Below are 19,641 nucleotides of genomic sequence, written 5' to 3' on the forward strand. Positions count from 1 at the left end.
GTCCGTCTTTGTCTTATCTAAATTGCAGTACAATTATAAATACCAAGATGCAATATCTCGCAATACAGTTTCCAAGATATCGTCGTATGTTTGCCAATAGGATTGTCCAGTTTGGATTATGTAGATGGCGAAGCTGCCAGTATAGATATGATATTACATGTCAATGTCTGTACTAGGGTGTATCAAACTCAATGATTGACGATAGCGTACCTGTATACTATGACTACAGAATTCCATGGTGTCGCGGATTATCTGTTAAGATTGATCCATGTAAGATCATGGCATTATCAACTAACTTGATAGCGCGTGCACGAGGATTTATGAGCTGGCCCCTTGGTCTCTAGATATAATAGCGCATCGTAGTAACGAGTCATATATCTCAACTTCCCAGTCTCCCACGAAGCATAGGTGTAGGATTATAACGAATATTTTATGATAACAGATACGTCCGTTAGTATTGCAGTAAGTAAATTATGATCTGTCGTCGGGGGAAGAGTTTTGCGGTCGTGTAATGTGCGGTTTACATTCTTGAAGATCGCCGTTTGCAACTCGGCGATACCATCGCACCGCATGAAAAATATATTCCGAACTTTTTCCCCTGGCGTAAGCGATATTTCGGAGGGGATCAGTTTTCAGAACAATCTCGTCCGACTACGTGTCGAAGAAAACTTGTTAAGCTCTCACTCAACGAGACCGGTCGCGTAGCGCGCGCGCTAGGAGAGAAATTATACTTTAATTACTTTGATTCCCGTGCGAGAAAAATGCGAAACTTCGCGTGTACGTAATGGCTAAAACATCGGGCCACAATATAATTTCCGCACCTTTGGAAATATCAGGCGCTTGACGCTCACGCGACACGTTTCATTTCAGATATTATATTTCCGAAGTGTACTCTGCTGTGTTGTGCGATCATTATTATCGTGTATTTTTCAACAAATACACGGACATTGGACTTGCATGTCGTTTCGCTATTATGAGGACGAACTGAATAGAATCGTAGAACTAGAGCGAGCGTCTCAGATCGTGAAGTTGTTCAGTTCCTCTCTAATTAACTGTGAATTTACTTCTCTGCCTGACGGGCATCATAGTCAGGCAATCCTATAGGACTGCAGGATATCGAAGAAAACTGGAATTGGGCCAGTTATTACGGAAACATGTAACCCTTATAGTATATATATATACACGTTCGCATACATATAGATATACTTGCGTTCGTACATTTAAATAGGATCGTCTCTAAGACCGAAGGTACCTGCCAATTCGCTGAGTCCACAAACTATTTCGTCTTTGCGCGGGTTGTTCATGCTTTCTACATACGAGTTCTCGGGTAGTTTACAACGGTAGAAGAGATCTGCGCTTGCTAAAATTCACGACTATCTTCGTTTGCCTACTGCTCGTTTACCAAGTGAATGATCAAAGGATGCTTTGTACGACTTTAAAAGCATTCAATATTTTTAACGCTGTTTTTCAATATTAGAGAGCTAAGAAAAATTTTATGCCACGGAAAAGAAAAATAATGTAAGAGATATAATTTTCGTTAATAATGATTAATTCAACATTTCAGGCTCTGTTATGCAGCACGCAACATGTAATTAAAGATATGAAACATCCTGCAGTATAGTCTATGATAATTTCATGCGTCTGTTATTCTTTGATTATCGAAAGTAATTAGTATAATTTTCCTGTATGCGATTTTCTTGATAACCACACGTATATTTACGTATAATGGACGGTGTGTCGGCTGCGTGACAAAAATATTTTATTACTACGAAACATGGAAATACGCTACTGCGAAGTTAGATTAACGCGCTTTGATACTGCCCATATTTCTGCATCAATGATTGCTTTCCACAGAATTCTTTCTGATGCTATGTATTATATTCATTATTTTGCGAAATTGTAAAAAAATTATATACGCGCTTTTTTTCTATCTATTATTTGTCGCTTATCATTGATGCTTCTCGTGGCTTCAGATTTGATATAAAAATGGTTTATAATTATCTCGACTATTATCGGAATCATAAGACCGTTGATGTTCCGTTATCTGTGTATCATCAATGTTATTTACTTAATTACACTCATGATATTATCTCATGAGATCGTTACTACGCTTCCTTAATGAAATTAATGAATACAATCCATTATTTTAAATAAAGGATTTCAGTTGCTGATATCAATGAAGATTATTGATTTCACAATTAAAACGTGTCTCCGTGATAAAATATTTTTTGTCGATAATTGCCAATCGCGTTCGTTTATAGATTCCACTTTTCCATATCATCACCATGTGAAAAATAAGACGTCAATGGAAATTGTCTGCGACGCGCGAGATTCTGTTGGAAGATCCCCTACCAGCAACGTTGCACGCGACCACGCAATTTCAGAGTTACGAACTGGCTGGCGCGACGGTCAGCCAACTCGCGGCTCTAATTGGTCTGCTTTGACTCGCTTGATTGCATACAAAGTAATTAAAAGTGTCGCCATTCTACTTCACCTATCGTCAAACGACTCGTCTCTCGCCATTCAATACTAATCGCCCTTTGTAAACTCGCTTCCGCACGGTCTTTAATGGTGTGTTTTCCGTTGCATTTGCATGCTATTATTGCCGCACTATTACGAAACTATACGTATTTCAAAGTTTACACAGTTCTACTACGTAGCAATGCGCAAAGTTACGCTCTTTATTTTACATTTTTATGATCATTCTTGACCAAGATAACGAAAGTCAACAATCCGAAGAAGTTGTACAAGTGTTTTTCTATGAACACGTCGGATTTTTGTGCAAAAAGAGTTTTTGAAGTTTTGCCAGCAACAGATGCTGCATGTAGAAATCTTGTGCTAATTAGGCATTACTCTGTTTACGCCGTGTACTGTAAATATTCTCAAGTACACAGAAGTTTTTCGGGCTCAGAATTCAACAGTTAACATTTTCAAACCATTCAAACCATCTTAAAAATCCCATATTAAAAAAAAATAAAATATTTATATGTTATAATTTGTTTATGTCACATTTAATTTATACACAGTAAAAAACATTTTGTATTTGTGTCAGAAATGTTCCACTTCAGTTCTTGTTAAAATTTTGTGTTGAATTTTTAATATTCCGAGTGTTAACACAATATAATTCAATTCATTTCAAAAGTGGAGGTGCTAACTTCACGTTATGGCGTAACATACGTGCGCTAACATCAACATGTTTCTGGTTTTTTTAAGGAGGTTGTACGGCAAATGCAACATGTTAAGAATTACTTGAAAAAATTACAGACTTTTCTAAATTGCATTTAATAATAATACAAAAAAAAGATAGAAACAATTGACCATCTGGATCAAAAGTTATTTAAACAAGTAGTAATATTTTTTTAATTTGTACTCTAATATAAATATGTAAAAATGTATTACAAAATAATGATAAAATCTCAATTTTTAAATATAAATACTTTATGAATTCAACAATATTTATGTAAAGTTACCTTGAGATGCAGACATTAATTGTTCAGTAAATAAATAAAATTTGTTATTTGTTATAAACTAATGGTGAATCTCAATGAAACTTTGCATAAGTCATGTTTAGTACTTAATATATTTATATAAAAACATTTAGATTTTCCTTATTATTTTAACAATTTTTATTTATAACAATAAAACTAATAGCAAATAAAATAAATAATCTATAAAAAGGTATTGTTCAATAAAACCAGAATGTTATGAACACAACTTTTACATGTATGTACACTAAAAAAAGAGTTTGGTTGGATTATTTGGAAATCTGGTAGATTCAACCAGTATGTTTGTTCAAAAACGGACGAATCAGATTTCTTGTAAGAATTACTGAATGAATTTGATTAATTCCTTCTAATTAAATCTATCAGAATTTCTTGTTGGTCTAATAATGCCTTCCCGTTGAGTCTACCAGATTTTCTTGTTGAGCGAACAATTATTTTCGTAAACTCTACCAGAACTTCTTGTTGATCGAATAAATTTTTCTCGTTAACTGTATCAGATTTTCTTATTGGTCTAATAATGCCTTCCCGTTGAATTTATCAGATTTTCTTGTTGAGCGAACAATTATTTTCATTAATGTATAACTAACCTTTAAAAACGTCTACATATTTCTCAAAATTCCATTGGCGAAGAAGAGAAGACGTTTTTTCATCAGCCATGCTACTCAATTACATTCCACTTTTTCTCCGAATTTTTGACACAGATCACAGTACATATGACGATTTATTGTTAGAATTGTTCATCTAATTGAACTTGCAATTTCGTTATTTCACAAGACTTCACTTCACGATACATGCTCGACACTCGACTACAATCAGCCACCGATACGCGATCACGAGATGTACGAAACAATAAACGTTATCCGCTCGACTCGCGCGACTTGCGCGAACTTGCACAGTGATGCAACTACCAAGATGCACTAGCGTTAACAAGAATTCTGGTAACGTAGCGTATGTCTAGTGAATATAACTAGAAGTTTTGTAGATCCAACTGAAAAATATTAAACAGATCCTTATAGTATAATCTACCAAATGGTCTAGTCATAAAATTTTGTGTCCTATTATAATAACCAGAAATTCTGCTAGATTTAACCAAATGCATTTAACCATATACATCTTGTTGATATAATCAAACCATTTTTCTCACTGTAGTTTGTTTAAAGCATAATATTAATTTGATAGATAGAAGGATTCTTCTTATGAAAATAAATTAACAATTATAAAAGGTAAAGTAAGAGTCAACAATCAAATAAAAATAAAAATAAATTCAATTAAATTCAAATAAAACGTCTAGTTTCAAATATAAAACATATAGTTAGAGAAATATGAAGTATCATCGATATAAATGTATATAAACTAAGAAATTATAATATAAATATTAATATATGTGTTTTATACCCTTACAACTTCCTTAACTTAAACAATGAGCAATAAATTTGGAATCGGGATATTCTTACAGTAATTAATTCTAGAAACATTTCAAGACCAAAATTAATTGCTTTATGTACTTTACTCTTGTACGCGAGCTAGCGCCAAACTAATAGTTAAATTTATTGACTTAAACAATCATGTTCCCATTTTAGGGGCAAAATAGTTCATTGCATTGTTTGGACTTACCTGGATAGCGGCCCACTGCTGACGATGTAGTAAGTGTAGTAGAATATACTGGCGATGGAGACGAGCAACAACGCCAGGACGCAGCGCTTCACCGTCGCTTGTTTGACGACGTAGCGCGGACTGACGGCGCCTAATAGAGGAACGCCAGCTTCGCTTGCGGATATCTTCATCACCATCGTCTCATTCGACGACGTCTCTGCGGATCCGACAATGTTTTGACTGGATTATCGCGAAGTCTTCGTCCTCGAGCGAGTCACGAGATGTTTTTGCCCGCGGCATACGAACGGTGCTGCTACGTTAGTCAACGGATTTGCCGTTGAGAGGTCAGGTAGCAGTCCCAAGAATCGTCGATGCCCGGCAAGCGTTTCTTTCGTCTGCACAGCATAGAGCACTTTCGTCGCCATGGACTCGCGTTTACAGTCTTTTTTAGAGCAGTCACGTGCAACATTGAATCGCGTCACGTTTCAACGAATATTAATACGTGCATTAATAACACTAGTTCCCCTGTTTTGGGCGAATCGTCGTATAAATTAAAATTTTTTTTAACTTCTATACATCTTCCTGGTAAAGACGATGTCGGTAAATTCAAGTACTCGAGTTCGACGGAAGCCAACGGTTGGAATCAAGTTAAAATCCTAGCTCGGAGCTACTCGTCGTCTACCTTTCGATCCCGCGATCAATAAAGCACTCTTTGACGAGGTTAACGAACAGCATCGAACCGGGACCTCTCGATGCGTTGGTCGAACGTTTCCTCTCAGCGGAAGTAAATCTACTTAGACCGGCGAAGAGAATCCTGATGAAAAAAATTTCGAGATGATCGTATTTGAGACAGGCGAAACAGATTCACAGTTCATTAGATACGCTTAATCCCGCTGGCATCGTTTTAGGAAACAATGGCGGTCCTCCTGTTCGAGATTCTCCAACCGGTCGCGAACCTGATCGGTCCCGGATCAAATCCCCTCGTCCGTCTGTCGAGTAACATCGATGATGTCTCAGCATTGAGAATCTGGACACCACTTGTTGCACTTTCGAGGACGCGGTATAATCGCCATTTCGCAAGCAGCACGAGACCGTGCCGTCAATCGCGAACCACGATTTTTTAACCCATCTGGCCGAGTTATCATGGATCAACTATCATCAGGATTTCAATATCGAAATGCGCGACACCTCGTGTCATCTCTGAGTCTGCGAACGCGTATTAAAAAGTCGCGACGCGTTCTCTCACAGGATGATCGTAGCGAAACGTACGCCGTTTCATCGTCGACGTTTCAGAATCATCTTGTCTCCGGACAATTTCGTTGCAAACAAGAGCGACTTCACTGTTCGGCTTTCGTGCCTGGGAACAATTCACCACGTGAGAGATGACCGGGGTAAGCTTCACGTCCGTGTCCTCGCGAATTCTTGCGGATCTCCTTGCTCGTTCGCTCGTTCGCTCGCTCGTTCGCCGGATAGCTGCCGCCTGTTTCCGGTGTCGTTGCACGGCGAGTGGGTTCACGGCTAAACCATTTGTTACGGCGCACGACCGCCCCTAGACACCATCTTGGACCCCACGACGTGCAAGCAAACCGACTTACTCGTAAATTTCGAACGCTGCTTCGTGTCTTCCGCTCGATCCTCTTCTCATTCCCGCTTCTAGTTACCCCCCGCCGTTGGCTCCTTCCTCTATCTGTCAATTAGGAACGATGTACAGTCGCAGTGTTTCTTACGCGAAACAATTTTCGGAGTTTATGTCTTTGCGTTGGCGACTTTTTTCGTGCAACGTTGGAAAATTCCATGATGTCGCTCTGTAACAATCATAAAGATAGAAAAATAAATACGTGGCACGATAACATTAGTGTTATATATTATATGTATATTCCATCAATCATTCATTTATGTTTAAAGTAATAGATAAAAGTTCGTTTTTTTTTAATAGATTGGAAAATATATTTAAGAATTCTTCTTTCATCTGCAAGATTTTAAAATTGTGCAAATAAATATTAATAATGTCAATTGTACGAGTCATCTCGGAATAATTAAACAACAGCAACCAGATGATTACGATGCCTAACAACTCCAATTAATCGACTATAATACAGTTATAGCAATGCAGCTTTCTCTGGTGCCACCGACCTCCTCCCGACTAATTTTTTTTCTCGCCAGTTATACAGCAAGAAGTCCATTAATCAGACTCCCCCCCCCCTACCCGGGACCTCCTACTCTAAGCAAGCGGCGATATAAACTTTCGTTTTATCTGTTGTATTCGCGCGAATCCATTCGACGCCGGATCCTCTGAAACGGGGTAGGAGAAACGAAAAATGCAATAAAAGGTTTCAAGGATAAATTGAAAATGAGACTGTAGGGCAGTAAGAAACGCGGGAAAACGTGGAAATGGATAGAATTGATGTCAAGGAGACCCTCCGGAAGAATATCACCCTCCGCGCAACGCGGCCTCCCTCGCTCCCGCGTTCTCCCGGGAGCTGACCTGACATTTTTCCCAGGGAAAATATTGATACCGTCCACAGAATGCACCAAGCTGATTTCGAGGAATCAAGCAGAGAGCAAAAGAGAGAGAGAGAGAGAGAGAGAGAGAGAGAGAGAGAGAGAGAGAATGGAGGGAGAAAGAGAACGGATGCGGCAGCTTCAAAAAGATTTGATCGCGCAGGGCGGAGATCCACGCGACGACATTGGCGTACGGAATTTAATTACACGGCCGGAATGACTGACACGCTAATGGGTGGACGGGGTAGCTCGTCGAACTTTGGCAATACCTTCCTCGCTTTTCTATTCCCTCGTCCTCTTGATCGAGGTCTCCGTTCTTTGACTCGCTGACGTGTAATGATGGGATACTTCGTTCAGAATGAAACTTGGCGCTCAGCAAAACGAATGCTTGACGCCAACATAACGCGTGAAAGTAGAACGTGTTTACGTGCTAGATAGGAAAATAAAATAGACAATCGTTTCTTCAATGTTGTGTTATCTATTTGATTAATAATTTTTAATGCATAAGATATCCATATACAGGGTGTCCCATTTTAATCGATCACCTCAAATATCTTTTGAACAGTACATTTAAGGAAAAATATTTCAGACAAAGGTTTTGCGATTTTGAAGGGGACATAAAATGGTGCAATTGGTTTGATTTTGGGTGGCGTCGTCAAGGTCAGGGCAAGGTCACTTTGAATTTTTTAAACGGAACTCCCCATTTTTTATTACGTATTCTTGTAGCTTACCTCGAGAGCTTTCCAAAACAATATAATTAAGTTCATTTTCATTAAGTACTTTACAAGTTATGAGGCTTACAGTTTACAGCACCGCCGGCATTAGCATTACCCAAGATGTCCGATCGACGGCTAAAATCTCTTAAACGTTGTTCAGGATCATTACCTGGATAACATTTATCAAGATCAAGATCATTGGAGGTCGTTCCTCTTATTTTCACTTTTGCACTAAAAATTTATTTCTACATAAAAATGAAAATAAGAGGTACAACCTCCAATAGTCTTGATCTTGACAAATGTTATCCAGGTCGTGATTCTGAACATTCAAGAGATTTTAGCCGTCGGTCGGACATTTAGGGTAATGCTAATGTCTGCAGTGCTATAACTTGCAAACCTGATAACTCGAAAAGTACTTAATGAAAATGAATTTAATTACAGTGTTTTGGAAAGCTCTCGAGGTAAGCTACAAGAATACGTAATGAAAAATGGGGAGTTCCGTTAAAAAAATTCAAAGTGACTTTGTCCTGATCTTGACAACGCCACCCAAAATCAAACCAATGGCACCATTTTATGTCCCCCTCAGAGTCCCAAAACTTTTGTCTGAAACATTTTTCCTTAAAATGCACTGTTCAAGAGATATTTGAGATGATCGATTAAAATGGGACACCCTATATAACATGACAAAGAATTCAATATAAATACAATGAGTGAAAATTTGCAAAAAATACTAGTGAGAAATATTTGTTCTAATTTTTCCGACTTTTTCGCGCATTTTATTATATGATTATAAATATATTAGGTGTGCTATAAAGAAGTTAGGATAATATCTTTCTGAATCTTCCATATATATGATATCATAAAATATTTAGCTGTTTATTCTACGTCCTATAAGCAACTTTAATGTTGTATGTCTTGCAAAATAAAGACAGTAAATAAAATTTATAGCCGTAATACTTCGCTTTTATTTAGATAAATGACAACATTCATACTAAATTTTTCCAAGCACGTTCAATCCTGTAATATTTTTTCGTCTTACGCACCTTAGTAACTTTTCTCGTAAATTCCGTTGTGCGCGAAGTCAATTCGTTTATTGCACGGAAATAATTCCTATGGAGTTCCTTCTCGATCTACCCAGTGTCGGGTGCTTAATTCGAGAGACACGTTTTGGCTCCCCGAGAGGGTCGTTAGTCGGATGCATCACGTGCGCGGATTTAGAGGGAGAAGCCACGTAGGTGCACCAAGGCCGAGATTGCACGAGGAAACTACTCGATTGGCACGAAATGATTACCAGAGGTTCCTCCTGATTATTCGTTCGAACGAAACCATCTTTCTTCCTCGTCTCTGCCGAAGAATCTTGGCGAATCTTCCTTCTCTTCGTTCTCTGGGTTTGCCCGGACGGATCCAATTTCATTCAAGCTACCTAGAATATTCTACCACGCATGCACACATATACCGATCCACAGCGAATATATTTATAAGTACCCAAATGCAACTTGATGAGATTTTTAATTTACAAAATGCGAACTGTGAATCAATCCCAATTTCTTCTTTCAATTCTATCTTTTTGGAATGGAATGTTCTGATAAGATTGTCATCATAATTAATGAGAAACCTCATCGGGGCAAAGGAAATTTTTGAACGTCGATGTGAAGTGAGGAATCACTCTGGTACATATACTTTGATACACGTATTAACTTGAACTTCCGTCTCCAATCATATTTTTACTCTCTGCAATCTGGCTCCTTTAACTTAAATGTTAAAAATCTCTATTTAATAAAAATTAAAATTTGAATAAAAATTCAGAAAAAAATGGAAATTTGTATAACTTAGTAATAAAACTGTTTTATTTTGTGTCAAAAAGATGCAAATTATAAACGGTTAAAATTAAATTGTATAAACATAATAAATATCGAATATAGAAAATAGATAAGCCAAAATAAAAAACGACAAAAAGTAGTCAATCTTGTTTATGCATGTTTTATTATATGTCGGATGTGGAAAAATACCATTGATCGGAAAGTGTCACATCCCAAAGTTTCTTGCGGTGATTGGTGCGCTTCTTGTCAGTTCGTCGTGAAACAAAGCACTACGAAAACGGAAATCTCCCAAGAGGGTGTTCCGTAAGTATAGAGATCTCCCAAGTGAGACATATTTCTCAAAGATAGGACACGCGAAATTTATCACTTTCTTCGCAAAAAATAGACTAAAAAGTTAATCGCATTTTCTTGCTAATATAAAATTTTAAATATAAGTTTTTATATTAAAAAAGAGATGTAATACTATAAGAGGATTAAAGCATAATAACAAGAGTTTGAATTTTATGAAAGTTACCGACCTACTCCATTAAATGTTGAAACTGAATAATAACGGATCGATTTTTCCCTCAGAATGTTAGATCTCTATATTTTCTGATCCTATTATCTCCGCACACGATATTATCAATAAAGCGATTCTGAGTTTATGAGATGTTTCGTAATCCACGAAAAATTCTAATAACATCACCTATTAATGCGCGCGAACCAGCTTCCATTATTCGGTCGAGTAGCCTGCGCAGGAGAATTTCAAGAGAAAAAGTGGCATCCGATGACCACAAGTACATTAAGCCTGGGCCTATATTCTTGAATCTATGTCACATACAAAAATCTATAATATACGTACTTAATGTATACATATATTATATACGTCACCTATATAACTATATAAATATATTATATGTATAGTATTTTCGTATACGATATTTTTCGAGAATATACGAAAAGAATAGATTTGATAAAATATTCAAATTTTTTTAGATACTCCGATTTAAAAATTATTTTGTTGAACCATCAAAATAATTGTATAGAATGCTTGACCATTGATGACAATGCTGTAAAAAAAGTTTTAACATTTTAGTATTCTGTATAATAATTCTGACGATCTAAACAAAATTATTTTCAGATCTGTATCAGCTAAATTTTTAAAAACTTCAGCAAAACTATTCTTTCTGTGTAAAATTTCTGCACGGAAAAAAATTTCTAAATTTAAGTAATATTTTCTTGAGTAGTAACTAAATAAACATTTCTTTACTGCAAATAAATATTTATTTTTAAAAAAGTGATACTTGAGTCAATTAATGTATGTTTACGTTTAATAAATATTTATTTGCAATAAGAAAATGTTTGCTTAGTTATTATTCAAGAAAATATTACTCAAATTTAGGAAATTTTTTTCCGTGTGGATATAATGTTGCTCCATCGAGCTTCAAAGTATTAATAAAGGACATGTCGAACAATATATGTCAATACAATTAACGTCGGAGAGGAATTACGCGAAGTTTGGCTTCCGAAACAATTGATAACGGAATTTTTATTTCGTTGGTTGCAGTATGTCACGTTGTGCCGTGTGATCCTTGGATTATAATCCATCGTACATGGGGGTATATCTCTTTTTTTCTTCTCGGTTGCATTCGGCGGTGAGCATGAAAAAACAACGGCCGGAAATAACGCCTATTGCGCTCCCCGGCTGACCGGTCTCTCGCTTTCCGGCGCAATTCGTTGCACGTATACACGCACGACGTGTTTCTCTCGCGTGCACACGTAGAACGTCCGTATGTACGTAGGTATATCTTTTTGGCCGAAATATAGAAGCGCGAAATTAAATCCGAGGAACGCGTACGCACACACCGTCATCCGGCCGCGCGCACGTTTATGCGCCTCCCTGTTGCTCCGGTTGCGTGTGCGCTATGATATCGCAATATAATATAACTCAGCCAGCCCAACATCTCTCTGCGGCTCTCGGCGGAAGCAGACGGTTTGTATCGCGCCTATGCGCAAATGAAACTTTCACAAAATAGTCGCGCGAGATACCCGCGGAAATCCATTATTTATGCGTGTTCGATAAATGACCGTGTTTAATACGTAAATTAAAACCGACACACCGCGAAATATCCAATGCTAAATTGACGCGTTAATACCGTATGCACGTCGACGAAGCCCGATATGATGAAATAAAAATTCACATGTTTAAACTATTTTACATGTTACCGATAATGATAAATATTTAACGGAATTAGATGCGCATGCACGTGAAGTAAGAATGACAATTTTAATCACATTCTGAAAACGTCAAAAAGTTTGAAACCACAATATTCTGAAACACATCAGTGTGCGCGAACACGTAGAGCATTTTGAGAAGACCCTGGAAATGGCATGCGAGCATGTCTTTGCTTGCGTAAAGGAAATCAAATATCCTGCTTGATAATTACAAGCCACGTGCTGTAAGAAATGAGCGTGTCGCGTAGACGGGCAAGGAAATTAGTTGGGAATTTACATACTGCTCACTCGTGAGGGCAACGCGATTATACGGAAGGCTTTCGAGTGTCAAGGAGACACCAGCGATCCATCGAGTAACATGAGAAGAACTACATGTATCAAGATGAAGCAAAAGCGAGGTAGTATTCCTCGTATTAAAGTTCGAAACAAACGTGAAAATTTATATAAATAAATAAATATCATAAACAGAAAAATAATTTAAATAGTATTAATATGAGAATTAATTCTTCTGTTCATTTTGTCCATCAAAAGTGAAACAACCAAAAGCTTTTAAAGAATTGTCAAAGTATCCGAAATTACGTTAAATTAATGCGCATAAAAAATTGTCATTTGTTTCAGAATTATTAAAAACTCAGTCTGCTGAAATGGAAATGTTAAAATTCTATACAGCATCGCTATGTTTAATATTCGTTAAACTGTTTTAACGAAAATCAATATAATAGAGTTGCAAATTAAGATATGTGAATAACATCAAATTCCACAATAATTAAATGATTGTCTTAGAAGTGAGAAGACGTTTAACACCTGGCTGGTTAGATTGTTCAACGTCGTAGAGAGTCGAAGTGGCGTATTAACGGCGATGATGGAAATCTGGCGCATGATGCAAAGGAGGAATATCACCATAGCTCGGCAGTGGTTTAAAAGCTACGGATGAAGCATGACCTCCGCATATTATCCGACTTAAAAAGCAATTAACTAGCTGACGAGGCGTGCAAGAGATTTTTTTCGTACCACGCGCGCATTACATAGGGCTTTTTACGGTCATTTTGTGTGTAAACCAGTACTCTCCACTATTTATGCTTCTCGTCCTCTCTCTCTAAATCCTCAGATTAAAAAAGGAACGATTTACGTGTCTGACAACGTCTTTGCATCTTCTTCAAGGATGCAATGTTACGTAAGGAAGGAGGATTTAATACTATTTTTCGCGTGTTTTCACAACGTCGGATAGAAAAATATCAATTATGCTTACGGAAATAACGTGGGACAAGAGAGAAAACCCGAGATGCCGCGATGGAAGATAAAGACGGAAGTCGATAACTGTGCGTAGGTGCTCTCTGCGATAAGAAAATATTTCCTCTATCTTCCACATAGCATCCTAGTAGCATGCAAATTCATGCTAATTGTTTGCATTAATATTTATTACTTAATACGTAAGGAAGCGCGTGCAAATATCCTATTTCTATTTGCAGACTATTTTCTTATCAATTTTCGAAATCAAAAATTTATTACATCGAGCTATTGAAAATTAATGGTTACACTCTATTCAGAAAATATTTAATAATTAATATCCATTTCAGGGACACATAAAAATCGAAAAAATAAAAAACTTGGAAATTTTAAGTGAAAACAATATTAAGCAAAAAATTTTAATAAGTAAGAAATTTTAATATCGACAAAATCAAGAGAAAAGATCTAACCGCTAATTTAAACTGGATACATTTTATCATTATATGCAATAAGCTACAGGATTTCTTGAATTTAGCAAGGGATTATTCCACTTATCATATTTCGCAACAGAGACAGTTTTCGAGTTTTACTGTTGCAATTTCAGCGCATTTGTGGCCACTATCATCTCTGATCGGCGTATTTTTTTAGCCGTCGCGACCACAACCGGAGAGCGGATCTATCGACGGTGTTGCTGTCATTTCAACGCTGTTGCACACATAACGATAGACGGACAACCGAGATGCGTCGCACGACCGAGAATAGATAGATGCACACGCATATCGACGTCGTGCGGTAACGCCTCTTTACGACTGCCGTCCGTATCGCGTGATATTTAACGTGTCGTCATAATTCGTCCTCCTGTCGCTCGTTTTCGCTCGCCGCCCACGGGATTTTGCGAGCGCATCGAAGTTTGCGCGTACGTTACGTACGCTTGTGAAAGAACGCAGAGAAGTGACGTATATGTATATTCCGTACCATTTACTCGTCTTGCACGTGCTCTGTCCGAGATCAAACTTGCAGCGCAGTTAATATTTTAAGCTCCGGGATATGAACACAGGCAGTAATAAATATAATAATAACGAGTATTAAACGCGTTGAAATTGTCGGTAGTACGGAAATAGTATAATACTTTTGTCATTATACATGTATGAATTGTGTATAATCGTATAATAATTTGGGAGGTAATTTGTGAAACTACAAAACTACAAATATAAAATACATTATCAATTTAAATTGTTAATTGTTAATCTATGGCTTATTTGTTTTAATATATCTCAGTTACTTTTACCACGGTAAAAATAAACAACTTATTTTTGCGTTAAAATTCTAGAAGAGAGTAAGTATGATGTATCGTGTTCTGAACTGCGCTACGTTGATCATTAATTAGCTGCCGCCGGCGTTGTACGTTATAGCAGGACATTCAAGAACGAGCGCGCGACATAAAGCGCAGGTAATGAATGCGTCTCATTTACGAGTCGTTTGAAATTATAATTAAAATTGAAATTTCCTAGGAAATAACAGCGCGGAAAGATATGATATAGCTTAAACGTTGCTAAAATGAGATTTTACACAATTTAGGAATAAGAAAGACAGCTACAAGAGCTGGGGGCCTAAATATTACTGTAATTTTAAGTTCAATCGCTGTTTGCAGAAATCGACAATACTCTTTAATTTTCGTATACAGTTAGATCGAACGAAAGTTCTAACAAAAAGAGTGAACGAACAGTATTTGACGCAAAAACGTGAACACACGCGAGTTATCCCTTGTCACGCGTACGTTTCTTCGTGTGGGTGTGTGCACACCCGTCTTTGTTGGATTATTGCTCACTCGTCCCTCGTTTACTTTTCGAGTGCTTCTCTCAGCGCGAGTACAGCGCGTCTAATTACGACTCTGTATCCGCTTACGGAAGTACTTCTACAAACACGGAAGAGAACACGGGAGAGAGCGGGTTATCGACGTCGTTATTAAATTTACCAGAACTACAATATTTGCATAGCGATTAATATTACTGATTAATATTATACGTGGATTAGTAATATAGCAACTCTTTCCTGTTCATTTTGATAATAAACGACGTTATTAACCCGTGTAATTATATTCCAGTTGTGATTAGAGGACGTTGTGTATAATATTTGTTATTTGCTAGATATTAATTTACAATTACTATATCAATCTCTCATAATAAATCTATTCTCTCTATAATTTCTATTCAAAATTCCTAAATTCTAATTTCCACATTCGTAGCCTGCATCTAATTAACATAGCAAGTACCACAACATGTGGTCTTTTCATTAATGAACGATTAGTCCTTATTTACTTATCCAGTCCTTTTTATCTATATAATATTTTATCTTATGCTATGTGAATGAAATAAATGACGAATAAAATCGTATAACGTGATTGTATGAAGCAATTACCGGTTGTGAATTAATAGAAAATATTTTTATAAAATCCACTAGACGTTTTTATGATACACGCTCTGCAAATATAATGAATGTTACATGAAAGTTTAATTACTATATCCAAACGACTAATGAGAATATTTTGCTTCCCTCCCCCCCCCCCCCCCCCATCTGATATTTGTGCAACGATGCGATGTCGTCCGGTGAGATGTTGCATCTCTTGCAGTTAATGGTCGGTAAAGTACATTTTAGTAGAGCCCACTCAGGCATATGGTTGGTACAGTACGCGATAATTATGGTTGTAAGCTGAAATTGCGATCATATCGACGTGCCGGTAACGCTGTTAACTTGCCACGGAGCCATGTAGTCGTACGTTGTACGTGTTAATTCGGTGTTAACATCTGTCGTGTGTACCGACTTGTAGGGGATAGAACGCTAGCTACGATATTTGCACTAATGATGGCACCGTAAAACGGAATGCGTGCACTGCACTGCAAACCGGTAAGCTACGATTTATGGTAATTAAATTCACGTATGCGCTTAGGAGACAGGTTGAAGTATTAGGATTTTGAGCCGTTCTACAAACAAACGTTTCGCGTAATATTACGTCATATGTCGAGAAATTAATTCTTATCACATACATGGGAAACAAGAACGTGCGTATTCATAAGCAATAGTAATTTATGCGCGCGTCGGAATTGCTTATTCGCATTGCTAACAATAACAAGCTATTCGACTTCAATCAACTCAATTCGGCTGAGTCCATTGAAATGTTTTAAGCGGCATATAAACTCCGCGTAAACGCGTTTCAGGCTTATTTAATATACATATATAGCGATTTAATAGATTGTTAATTAATGTAAAGTGGTGAATTTCTGCATTAACGCTATGTAATTATCAACAGTTTTGGAAATAACGTTTATTTATTTCGAAGCCAAAGAATTTTACTAACATCGCGTGCATTACATTCCGCCGCATCGGATTGCTGCCGCCACATTTCTTGATTCGAGAAGAAAATTCAATTTCAGCCGATAGCGGTAAATTCCGTAACGCCGGTGATTTCGTTACTCTCGTGTGTGATGCAGAAAGGGACTGCGAAATTCACACCTTTTCGCGTCAAAGCCGCGGGTCGGCATCGAAATGCATTTCTTAAAAGCGAATGGCCTATTGAATTTCGCTTCGCGCGCGCGGAGATCTTAGACTCCTGCACTGGGGACATAGAGGAAAGTTCGATTCTCGGCTCGGATGATGCACGGTTCCCGTGTTTACCATCTCAAGTTCGCCCCGCTTGCTCCGCGCGCGTTGCACCGACCCTACCGTGATGCACACCTCCATAGCCACTGCTGCCGCAGCCGCCACCATTACCAGCGCATCTTCGACTCTCGTCCCTCCTGATGCAGTTCTCCTTTTCGTTTTGCCCCAAGGCATTCCGGAGTTCACCTCGTACACCTCCGCTTCGTTCTCGAACTTCCGCGACGCGGATTTACGGTCCCTCGTCCGCGACGTCGTCGCTTAAAGCTTTGTCGTTGTCGTTGTTGTCGTCGTCATCGTCGTCTTTACCCGCAGGGTATTTTACTTTTGCGGATTAAACCACTGTATATGTAAAAAAAAAGAGAATAAAATTTGCATGTACAAATAATTATGATAAATCCTACGTTGTCTTATTAACGCAATGCTTAAGCCGTTATTTAAATTTGACCCTTTCGTATTATTAATGTAATAATTAATTTTGTAAATTAATAATTTAATAAAACTGTAATATTGTTCGGTTTATGTATAATGTAATGAGAAATAAAAGCATAGACTATATTCGACGAATCCTCTTAAAGATCCAACCGGGGCATAATAACTAAAGCACAAAGAGCTATATTTAAATTTATAACTAGAGAAGTACTTTAAATCTTCAGCATGCATATGAGTATAAGTATATGCATAAGGTATTAACAGCTTAACATAAATAACATGACTACGTTCTTCGAGATTTAAATTTAAAGCTGCAAAGCAAAGTAAAGTAAGTCAAAGTAAAAGTAGTAAAACTATTTATCAGAAAATACTTGTTCAAAGTTGGTAACACGCTGCAACTTACACTGCATTCCCAGATTCAATCTCTATTGTTATTAACAGGACCATCGTTGGTAAACATGTTGCATATTGATGATTTCGTATTATTTGCATTATACTAACGTTGTAACATAACACATCGCGCGATGGTATAACGCCCACATTATTATCATACGTAATAGCCACAATAATACGCAATAATCGTGTTGTATCATAATTAGTTGTCATACATACGGTGGCAATCGAGGTGGCAATGTATCGCCATCGTTATTATGACGTAGCACAAACGCGTTAACGATGTGACTAATTTCAACGGATGTAATATCCAAAGATTTAATAAAGTTCCGTAAATGAAGTAATCCTGACTGTGACACACTGATACACATAGCATTGATGTTTCTTTGATATCTCTTTAAGGTTGATGTAGTATTATTTGAGATTAACTTGTCAATATGCAAATTAAAGCTACATTAATTTCGTATTGAACTCTGTGTTGTATTTTCCATTTAAATTTACGCATAATATTGATATTTTATATTTTTTTAACTTTCTTATATAATAAAATTACAAACTAAAAATGCAACAATAAATTATAACAATCGATATCGTATATATCGGAAAAAAAGATTTTGCTGAAATATCAAAAAATTTAGCTATATATAGATAGGAAATCTGAAAATAATTTTGGACCATCAAAATAATTATGTAGGGCGCTTAACTTGATTGCAAGAATATTAAAACTTTTTGTCATCGATAGTTAAGTGTTTTACATAATTATTTAGATCATCTAAAATTATTTTCAGATCTCTATCTAACTAAATTTTGAGATACTTCAGCAAAACTGACCTTTCCGAGCAATTTCTACAAAAAAAAACATCATACAATTTTGGTACAACTTTGATGTGAGATTCTCGCAAAAATAATTCAATCTGAATAAGTCTTAGTAATGAGAGATAAAAAATATTCAAGTTTCAATATTCGTATTTTTATCTCGTATTATTCATTCTCTCGATAGATAATAGAGCGCGCGAAAATAACGATGATGACGACGTATATCATTTACTCCTTTTGTTGCGGCCTTTGATATTGTGTTAGAAAATCGTTGAACCGAGTCTATATAAACTCTGAGTTACTCTAACAAGTAAACCTACCTTTGTGTGACTCGCCGATTTCATTGAAACTTTGCACACTTGTAGAGTAGGCAAAAATAATAGATACGTATTTTTTTTATCGGCAATGATCAACATTAAAGGAGTGAAATCGACCCTCAAAGTTGAGGGTATTAGGGCATCGTCATAATGTTTTACATAAAAGTAATGTACCGATCAACACGAAACTATTACAAAACGTTTTTTATGTTAGATAGTAAAGTTTACATGTCCGACTTTCCATGCACCCTTGTTGCGGGAGGTAAACCACCCTTCTCGTAAGGAATAATTGTTATGAATATACGAATGGGTGACGAAAGTCTATTAACATTTTTATCTATAGGTGTGCAAACTCTTTATGTATTAATGAATTTTTTTTTGCATATCATTATTGTGAAAATTATAAACAATAATTTCAACGATTAAAAATATATATAAAAAATAAACGAGTTAA

General features: G+C 36.8%; 1 protein-coding gene across 2 annotated transcripts in view; it reads right to left on the reverse strand.

Moving 5' to 3' along the window:
- The window catches only part of sfl (N-deacetylase and N-sulfotransferase sfl), a 140,936-nt gene that overhangs the window by 81,006 nt on the left and 40,289 nt on the right, over positions 1 to 19,641 (reverse strand). Inside the window, exons 1-2 of one of the 2 annotated variants that reach the window (XM_018511716.1) lie at positions 10,820 to 10,857; positions 5,118 to 6,901 (exon numbers count right to left, since the gene is read on the reverse strand). In XM_018511716.1, coding sequence (XP_018367218.1) covers positions 5,118 to 5,293 — 176 coding nt within the window. In that variant the 5' untranslated portion in view covers positions 5,294 to 6,901; positions 10,820 to 10,857. Of the gene's footprint in view, positions 1 to 5,117; positions 6,902 to 10,819; positions 10,858 to 19,641 lie in introns of those variants that run through there. The other variant, XM_018511714.1, reaches the window with a different exon arrangement.

The sequence above is a fragment of the Trachymyrmex cornetzi genome, unplaced genomic scaffold (genome assembly GCF_001594075.2).
Source record: "Trachymyrmex cornetzi isolate Tcor2-1 unplaced genomic scaffold, Tcor1.1 scaffold385, whole genome shotgun sequence".
NCBI classification, from domain to species: Eukaryota; Metazoa; Arthropoda; class Insecta; order Hymenoptera; family Formicidae; genus Trachymyrmex; species Trachymyrmex cornetzi.